This window comes from Dromiciops gliroides, chromosome 2 (genome assembly GCF_019393635.1).
Source record: "Dromiciops gliroides isolate mDroGli1 chromosome 2, mDroGli1.pri, whole genome shotgun sequence".
Lineage (NCBI taxonomy): Eukaryota > Metazoa > Chordata > Mammalia > Microbiotheria > Microbiotheriidae > Dromiciops > Dromiciops gliroides.
This window is the reverse complement of record NC_057862.1, coordinates 264,426,793-264,437,405: the sequence shown is the minus strand read 5'-3', so window position 1 is coordinate 264,437,405 and position 10,613 is coordinate 264,426,793. Positions and strand designations below refer to the sequence as shown.

General features: G+C 38.8%; 1 gene segment (V, D, J or C); it reads right to left on the bottom strand.

Annotated features, from left to right (window-relative positions):
- Positions 1-1,930: 1,930 nt before the first annotated feature.
- Positions 1,931-2,480, bottom strand: LOC122738689. The segment is given in 2 exon segments: positions 1,931-2,358; positions 2,435-2,480. Coding segments are annotated over 2 exon segments (474 nt in total).
- Positions 2,481-10,613: the final 8,133 nt, after the last annotated feature.

The following is a 10,613-nucleotide window of genomic DNA, read 5'->3' as shown; positions in this document are numbered from 1 at the left end:
TTTAGGAATAGAAGACTTAAATGAACTATTACAAAGTAAAATGGGCAGAAGCAAAAGAACAGTGTCCACAGCAACAATACTGGATGATGATCAAACTGTGAAAGGCTTAACTATTGTCAGCAATCACATAATCCAAGACAATTTCCAAGCACTTATAATGAAAAATGTTATCCACCTCCAGAGAAAGAATAATAGAATCTGAATAAAGATGAAAACACACTTTTTAAAACTTTATTTTTCTTGTTTATTTTGGGGTTTTTGTCTGTGCTTTTTTCATATGACTAATGAGGAAATATGTTTTGCATGACTGCACATGTATAATGTATATTACATTGCCTGCCTTCTTATTTAGGGGATAGGACCATGGAGGGAATTTGAAACTCAAAATTTTTAAGTGAATGCTAAAATTGTTTTACACGTAAATGCCAACAAATATTAGACACAAAATTCAAATAACTGAAAAGTAAAAATGTAATATTATATTTTAATATACCAAAGAAGGCAGAACTCTGAAAACCTTTGCAATTATATATATATATTTTTTCATCTAATTGTTTTGGTTATTCTTTAAATTTACTCCAATTAATTTTTCACTTGAACTCCAATTAAAAAGGTTTTATTACGAAGGGGAAAACCAATGCAACCAAGATTAGAAGGAAAGAAGAAAGCTGAGAAACAAGTTTTTCAGCCAATGTTTTTGACAAAGGCTTCATTTCTCAAATATATAGAGAACTGAATCAAAATTATATGAATACAAGTCATCCCCCAATTTAGAAATGGCCAAATGTCCCTGGGAAAATTCCCTTTCTATGAGACCCCCTTTCAAGTCTGTCATATTGATTTTATTCAACTCTCACCCTTGTCTGGACATAAGGTTATATTAGTCATGGTCTATAGGTTTTCCTGGTTAGCAAAAGATTTTCCTTGCAGTAAAGCCACTAAAAGAATTGTAGCCAAGTGTTTATTAAAAAGGATTTTCCCACCTGGGGGATCCCCATAGAAGTCCATAGTGACAGAGGAACACATTTCATGGGTTCATTTGTCTCCCATCAATTGGATGCTTGGACAGTTCTTCAGCATCCACACAGACTGAGCTTATCACCCTCAATCCTTGATTCTGGTACAGCATCTCAATGGGGTTATGAAAGTTCAGCTTGCAAATCTTTAGATGATTTGAGTTTGCTTTGGTCTGGAGCACTGCCCCTAGTTTTTCTGAATCACCAGGTAACCTCTTTTGGGCAGTTTTCCCTTTCACCCTTTGAAATTGTCATTGTGTTTCCCATGCCCCACCAGGGCATCTCCCTCACCACCAAGGTTTCCCTTCTGTCCTACTATAGGGCACTCACTCACAACCTTCAAGACCTTAACCATCTTTCTTCTCAGTCATTTTCTAAGGACCCAGTTCTGGACCTGCCTTGCAACTAACACCTGGATATTGGGTGTATTAGAAATGACGTCTGCACAAGGATGTCCTGCATATCAGATGGAAAACACTCTACCAATTCTTTTTATTCCACCCTTCCATGACAAAACTTAAGGGAGTTGGCAGCTCGATACATCTGTCTCCTCTAAAAAAGGCAATAACCCCTAAGTAGACAGACCAAACCACTACTGGTGATCTCAAGCTCAGTCTGACCCCCCCCCCCCAAAAGAAGCAAAGGACAGCTGTAGTAGACAACTCCTCCAAGGTGCCTGATGTCCTGGGTTACTTGGGATGGGTTACATGACTCCACTTTTCCATCACAGATACATGCACATACACACAAATACCATACACACATGTGTATGTACATATATACATACATACATACATGCATACAAACAGTTGGATGGGTGGATGGATGGATGGATAGATGGATGGAGAAGATCTGAGAATTCACTGCGAATTAGAAAGAACAACAGACCTTGAAGGATGTTTTAGCCTCATTCTTCACCTGTTATTATAAGGGGTCTCCTTGTGCTCAGTGTTCTTGAATTCTCTCTCTATGTCATTATCCACATGACCACTCTGAGTGAGGTTTATGTCTGGATTCATGCTCCTTTCTCTCACTGTGTCTCCTGCATAATAATACATGGCTGTGTCCTCAGCTTTGAGGGAATTCATTTGCAGGTGCAGCATGCTGTTGCTGTCATCCCTGGAGATGGTGAATCGACCTTTCACAGAGTCTGCATAGTATGTGCTTCCTCTACTATCAATACGTGAGACCCACTCCAGCCCCTTCCCTGGAGTCTGGCGGACCCAGTTCATTCTATAGCTGCTGAAGGTGAATCCAGAAGTTTTGTAGGAAAGTTGAAGAGATGCTCCAGGCTGTCTCACATCACCCCCAGACTCTACCAGTTGAACATCACAATGGACACCTGCAAACAAAGAGTCATTAAATCACAAATACATCACTTCAAAGAGTGTTTCCTTAGTCAAAAACAAACAAAAGACCTTGTAAAAGAGTCAGAATGAAAATTCCATTCAGTCCAAAACCCATTGTTCAAGTTCTACAATATCAGTCCTTGGGGGAGACACAAGGAAAAGCTCCTCTCCCAGAGCTGCAGACACAGGTTTTGTGCTGGTTTTCATCCCTAGAGGGAGGAGCCTGATTTGCATGTCTTTCTCTGTTTAGTATGAGGAAGAGCAACTGTCTCCCTCTGTGATGAGTCCCCTCCCTGAGCTGCAGAGAGAATTTTCCCACCAGAATTTGTTCTAAAATCTTGAGCAAGGTTAGTGATACAGAATCCAAATACCATTGATAAAGACTCAGTGTCTATCATTCTCCCTCACTCTAATTTACTTGTAATGCCACAAGAATGCTCATTAGGCTTTTTTCTGTTTCTGATATTTTCCCAGCTTATCCCAGTGCCATTTCTAATTAGGATAGTCTTTGTCGTTTTTGATTCTCAGCAGATATTGAATCTACCTTAGGAATCATTTTTCTAAAGGCCAAGGTGGCATTTCTGAGCTTACTCCTAGGCATCTTTCCTTGCTTAGGGCTATTCTTTTGCTCATTCTCTTTGGAACAGGACTTCATGTTTACTACAAATCCTACTCATGGTCCCTTATGTCCAGGATATGCTCTGTTGGCATAAGAGAGGTGATTTTTAAGTTTTCATTGTAAGCACTTATACTTCAGAATCAGCAGACTCTGAAAATCAGGGCTTGAATAAAATGGTTTTTTTTAATTTTTGAGATTTTTAAAAAAGATAATAATTTTTTAAAAATCATAATAACATAGATTGAACTTAAAAGTATATCATGCATACATTTTTCCTCCTGGATAGCTAGTTTCCAGTACACCCAAGCACATAACCTTCTTTGAGCTGGATGAATTGAGACAAAATGGAGAGGACATAGATAAAGTCCACAGAATCTCCTGGAACCTCTAAAAAAACCCCCTGTTTTGTTTCTCAGAGGACTTGTGTGTGGTGAGAAAATGACAAAATATCCTCAGGGGAATGTATATTTCTTCTGGAGTATCTGGGACAGGTATAGGCTGAGTGTCAGACTGTAGGGGAGCTCTTCCAGGATCAATTCAAGTCTGCTGCCACCTACTGTACACTGGGGAAAGAAGATTTTTCTGGCTTCTGTCCATTTTATATTAATGCTTTACTTATTAGAAAAGGTTGTTCTCATGAGGGGCCATTAGAATGCTGACAAAAATACAAATTATTCTCTAGTCAGCTTTTGAGATTGTTGAATTTTGTATTTGATTCAGCCCGAGCTGGGTCAGTTTGTCTCCCTGTTGTTTCCTCCTCTGATACAGGCCTTACATTTTGCATTGTCCTATCATTTATATGTAACCTACAGGAAAAAGAACAATTGAAAACAACTTATGGAATACAGTTAATCTCTGTTACTATAAAATATATCTTGGCCTATACAGCAAAACTGAGTATAGTTATTTAACAAAACTACTCTTTCAGAGGAAAACATGGGACTTCAAAGAAAAAGAGGACTTTCTGGTATTTGTGATGAAAGACCTGACGTGGAATGGAAAATTTGACTTTCAAATACAAGACCCTAGAGAAACATAAAAAGTTGGAGTTAGAGACATGCCTGGGGTTGTGAAGTGGGTGGGTGTCTTATGTCTGAGGCCATATTGGGGCTGGGGTCCCCCTAGGTCCAGGTGGATGCTTTGTCCCTGGATGATATTTTTAGAGTAAAATTGAGGGGTGAGAGGAATGCACTGGGGGAAGGGAAGGGAAAGGACATTGGTAGCATAGGGTGACATCACACATGAAAGAAACAGGAAAAGGTTTATGGATTGGGGGAAGAGATGGGGGACGAGCAGGGAAGTAAATGAACTTTACACTCATCAGAATAAGCTCAAAGACTTTCATTTCATCAGAGTTGGCTCAAGGACAGATTAACATGCACACTCAATTGGGTGGAATAATCTATTCTAATCCTGAAGGAAAATTCGAGAGGAAGGGCACAAAGAGGAAGGGGCAAAAGAAAGGAGGGCAGATTGGGGGGAGGGGGACAGTCCAGAAGCAAACCCCTTTTGAAGAGGGATAAGGTGAAAAAGATATATAATAGAGTAAATATCATGGGGAAGGGAATAAGACATGGAGGGAAACAGTTAACAATAGTAATTGTGAAAAAGAGAAAAGGGGGGAACATTGTACAAAAAATATTTATAGCAACTGTGAGATTTAAAATTGGATATAAGGAGAATTAAATTCCCCTTGTGACCTTTCCCTTATATATCTCCCAGACCAGTAAGAGAAAGAAACCTCTGAGCTTTAATTAGTGATGGATTACTTAGCTTTTATTGTTTGGGAATTAATTAGCCAACAAACAGGTGGATACTGATTAGGGAAATAGGAAAGTAGAAATACAAATAAATAGTCTTAGATCTAAGCTTAGTCTATATTCTTTTAATAAAACTTCACCGAATCCCAAAGCTACCTCTCAGGCTGGAGAACAGTGTCAAGCACGTGTTGCCACCAAGGACCAGGGCCGATCACCCGAACACGCCGTCAAACCTGAGCCAGAGTGTGTGGCCGAGAGGTGAGAGACCCCACTTCCATTCTCTCCTCATTTTTAAGCTCGCACCCCGGAAGTGGAGTGCTTGGTCACGCTCTCACCGAGCATCAGCAGGCACACGGCTATTCGTCACGGTCTCCTCCCCGAAAGTGCAGTCCTTCAAAAACTGGCGGTCCTTCAGTAATGTGCATTCAACTTTTAAATTTTAGTTAAAAACTTTCATTTTTTACCACACAACTCTTTGTGGTGGCTAAGAATTGGGAAATCAAAGGAATGTCCAATAATTGGGGAATGACTAAAGAAGCTGTGGTATATGGTTGTAATGGAATTTATTGTGCTGTGAGAAGTGACAAGGCAGGATGATTTAGAGAAACCTGGAGAAACTCATATGAACTGTATAGTGAAGTAAGCAGAACTAGGAAGACACTGTGCACAGTGACATCAGTATTATTCTATGACCAATTGTGAATGACTTGACTACTCACAGCAATGCAATGATCCCAAGAACAATCCAAAGGGTCTAATGAAGCTTGCTCTCCATTCTAAGAGAAAGAACTGATATTGACTGAACACTGACTAAAAACAAAAATAAAAGGGGGCGGCTAGGTGGCACAGTGGATAAGCACCGGCCTGGAGTCAGGAGTACCTGAGTTCAAATCCGGCCTCAGACACTTAACACTTACTAGCTTGTGACCCTGGCAAGTCACTTAACCCCAATTGCTCACTAAAAAAAAAAAAAAAAAGAGCACTTGTAGATTGTACATATATAACCCCTGTCAGATTGGTTGCTGTCTTATGGAGGGGGAGAAAAAGGGAGAGGGAGAAAAATTTGGAACTCTAAATCTTATGAAAATGAATGTTGAAAACTACCTTTATATGTAACTGGAAAAAAAATAAGTGGAAATAGAAAAACAAATATATATCTTAGATTCCCAAGCCTAAAAAAACCTCACTGTCTTCAAGCTCTTTCCAAATCTTTTCACTTTCTATAACTCATAGAAAAAGCATATACCTTCCTTAAGGTACTTCTTAACTCTTTGTAATCTGTTGTCTGACCTTTTCACTCAGGTCACCTCAGGTTTCACACTTTTCCATTCTTCTATCCATTTGGCTATCAAACTTGTGTATGTCCACAGCACTACCATACTTAAAGAACAAAAACTTCTCCTTGTTCCCTCTGTTAACCTGAAACCTTCCCCCCACAAAAACATAAGAGAAGTGAATCATAGTTATAAAGACAAGCACTTATCTGTATCCTTCTCAGCAACTCAATTACATGCAGTTGCTTGGGAATCCTCTCTCAAGAGATTCCAATGAGGTTTTAAGCAGTTGGAAGGGAAGCATGTGCAGTCCTTGCAATAGCCAGGTCTGAATTTATTAATTCCCTAGTTCCTGGGTTTACAGGATGTTTTTAGTTCAATTGACAATCAGTTTTATAGTTCAAATTTGAAAGTAAACATTATGACAGAGATATGAATTATATAAGAATATTTTCTTAGAGATAAGAATATTTTCTTAGAGAGTCCATGCCACCACAGATATTTGGGGGAGGCAAGACAGGATGGCTCTGGCAGATAAAAAGTGCTTGTGGGTAAGTAAAAAACTACCAACTGACATGAAGATGGCAGTTCTCTGCAGATAAGAGTGTCTGTCCAGCTATCCATTATTCCCAAACATCTATAGAGTTTCTTTTTTTAACTTCTTTCTTGTTTATTTTTGGTTAGCTTTATCCAGTTCTGAGAGGGGGATGTTAAGGTCCCCCACTAGTATAGTTTTATTATCTATTTCCTCCTGTAATTCATTCAATTCCTCAAAAATTTAGATGCTATACCATTTGGTGCAGATATGTCAAGTATTGATATGACTTCATTGTGGTACCGTTTCAGCAAAATGTAGTTTCCTTCTTTATCTCTTTTAACTAGATCTATTTTTCCTTTTGCTTTGTCTGAAATCATGATTGCTACCCCTTCTTTCTTTGCTTCAAACTGAAGCATAATAGATTCTGTTTCAGCCCCTTACATTACCCTATGTGTATCTCTCTGCTTCAGATATGTTTCTTGTAAACAACATATAGTAGGATTATAGTTTTTAATCCATTCTACTATCTGATTCCATTTAATGGGTGAGTTCATACCATTCACATTTATACTTATGATGACTGTTTATTTCTCTCCATGCTATTTTAACCTCTTTATCCCACCCCCTACTTTTAACCCCATACCCTTTCCCTTCTCACAGATGTTTTACTTTTGATCACTGCCTTCCCCATGTGCCCTCCCTTGTATCAATCTCCTCTCTTCATTCTATTATCACCATCCCTTTTTTTAAAACTTCCTCATAGGGTAAGACAGACTTCTATATCCAACTGAGTGTTTTTGTTATTTCCTCTTTGAGTCAACTTTGATGAGAGTAAGGTTTAATCATTCCCCACTAGCCCTACCCCCATCTTTCCCTCCATTATGATAGTTCTTTTGTGCCTCTTTTTGGTAAGAAAATTTTCTCCATTCATTTCTCCCCTACTTCTTCTTCCATGAAATTTCTTTCTTACCCGTTTATTTTGTTTTTTGGGGTGTCATCCCATTAGTGTTACCCTCTGTCTGCACATATTCCTAATTCTTTATTTTGTGGTGCAGTGAGGGTTAAGTGACTTGGCCAGGGTCACACAGCTAGTAAGTGTCAAGTGTCTGAGCCTGGATTTGAACTCAGGTGCTCCTGAATCCAGGACCAGTGCTTTATCCACTGCACCACCTAGCTGCCCTCCCCCCCAATTCTTATAATAAAGTTGCTAAGACTTACAAATATTATCATTCCTTTGATGTCTCCTATGACCACATCCTCTGTCTACATATACTCCTTCTAATTACTCTCATAATAAAGTTAAGACTTACAAATATTATTTTATCCTATAGAAATCTTACAGTTTTTCTTTCTTGTTTCTTGTTTATATTTCTGTTTCTCCTGAGTCTTGTATTTGGATGTCAAATTTTTTATTCAACTCTGGCCTTTTAATCAGAAATTATTGAAAGTCCTCTATTTCATTAAATATCCATTTTTTTCCTGAAAAACATATTTAATTTTCCTGGGTAGATTATTCTTGGTTGTAAACCTAACTCCTTTGCCTTTTTTATATTATATTCCAATTCCTGTAATTCTTTAATGTGGAAGCTTCCAAGTCCTGTGTAATTCTGACTGTAGCTCCATGATATTTGAATGATTTCTTTTTGGCTGCTTGAAATACTTTCTCCTTGATCTGTAAAATTTGGCTATGATATTCTGAGGAGTTTTTATTTTGGGATCTCTTTCAGGTGGTGATTGGCCAGTACTTTCAATTTTATTTGCCCTCTGGTTCTAGTATTTATGGGCAGTTTTCTTTGTTAATTTCTCAAAAGACATTGTCCAGGCCTTTTTGGGACCATGATTTTCAGGTAGTACAATAATTCTTATATTATCTCTCCTGAATCTATTTTCTAGGTCAGTTGTTTTTCCAATGAGAGATTTTACAATAATTATGGTCCCATATGGAATTATGCCTAGATGTTTTTAGATGTACAGCTAGAACTTCCACTAGAAACAGTCAACTATGATACTATGAAATATTCAGTAATCTAAATGCACATACCTTGGGGGAAACTTTAGAAAAATGATAATCCAGAATTGTATATGAACAAAGACTGAAGAATCAGTAGACTCTAAGAAAGATGCTCCCTCATGCAGTGCATCAGTAGCCTTCCTAAAGTTGGATTACAGTCCTGATTAATCTGAAAGGAAAGAAACATACCTTCTGATAGAATCACATTGTGCATGTACCAAGTCATGAATATATGAATATAAACTTGCATATTCTAAGGCTTTGTTCTGGACAAAAATACCTGGTGACTTTGAATTGAGCATTGAAGACTCCAGTTTTGTGCTTTTATTCTCTTGGAGTTATAGGTTCCCCTACAACTCCTTTGTCCAGCATGTACCTTTAATTGCTATCTCTCACTGTGACTTGACTCTGGAGCAGTCAGTAATTCCCCTTTGTCACCATGCCTAATATGTACTGCCTTATACAGAAGGAAATTCAGTTTCAAGATTCAGGGTGCCCTGAACGAGAGTTCAGAGAGACACAGTCACTTACTTTTGCCTCGTGTCAATTCTACAGACACCTAAGCTGTTACTAGGGGGTATCTTTTGCTCAATAAGATCTGATGTATTCCGTATGGTATATGGTAACTTTGAATAAAACCTGAGCCTGGGAAGCTGGAGGTGAGATAGCTTAAAGTATGACCAGAGATGGATATATGGGTATATGGATATATGTTTTTACTGTGCTGGAGCAACCTCCAGCCACCTGGAAAAGGCCCATTGTTTTTTTCAATGGGTATTCCTTTCTCCTTACCTCTCTATCTTCTCATCATGGCTGGTACCTCCCAGCATATTCCTGAATACATCTCCCTCATACTCTCAGTGCAAATAACTGCCTATAGTAGATAGCATACAGGTCTTGGAGTAAAAAAGACCTGAGTTCAAATTGAGTCACAGACACAACTTCATGATGCTCAGTAAGTCACTTAACCTGCCTCAGTTTCCTAAACTGTAAAATGAAAGCAGCTATTTCCTCCTTTCTTTCTTTCTTTCTTTCTTTCTTTTCTTTCTTTCTTTCTTTCTTTTTTTCTTTCTTTCTTTCTTTCTTTCTTTCTTTCTTTCTTCCTTCCTTCCTTCATTCCTTCCTGCCCTTCTTTCTTTCTTTCTTTCTTTCTTTCTTTTCTTTCTTTCTTTCTTTCTTTCTTTCTTTCGTAGGGCAATGAGGGTTAAGTGACTTGCCCATAGTCACACAGCAGCTAGTAAGTGTCAAGTGTCTGAGACCGTATTTGAACTCAGGTCCTCCTGAATCCAGGGCCGGTGCTCTATCCACTGCACCACCTAGCTGCCCCCTAGTTCCTCATTTCTTACATCACAGTAAGGGTGTACAGGTGTTCAAGAAAGACTAAGACATCTGGTGTGAGGGCTGCCAAACCCTCTTCAGGGATACTAATCCACCTTCGTTGCCCACCTGCCATCCAACTCTCACTTGTGGCTCCAGGAAGTTGTAGCATGTGCAGCAGTCTCACTGGAATAAATTTTTGTCAGATAGGTTAAACATGATTAAGAGTAATCATCAGGCCTCAAACCTGTCTTTGAATTCAAGGGTGTCCACCCCAAGCATGCAACCACTTTCCTTGGGAGAATGGGCAGATGTAAATGATTTGTGGAGCACTTAGAATTTGGTTAGAACAGGGTCAACCACTGCAACCTCAGCCATCATCAGTCATCTTGACTTTTTCTAAAGCTAGGCTGTGGCTGGACTGTCTACGCTTAACAAGTCTTCCCCTATAGAAAGAGCTGAGAGGGAAGTAAGAAGGGAAACCAGGGGAAAGAAGAGTAACCCAAAAGCCCATCTTCCTATCAATAGCACCTGACTCAGTTTCATCACAAAGGAATCAGACTATTGAGTAGCTTCCTATTTAAACTAATTGTTCTTCTGATCCAACCATCCTGGAGAGCATTTTGGAACTATACCCAAAAGGCTATAAAGTTTATGCATATCCTTTGACCCAGCAATACCACAATTAGGTCTTTTCCCCAAAGAAATTGTGGTAAAAAGTATGCCAGT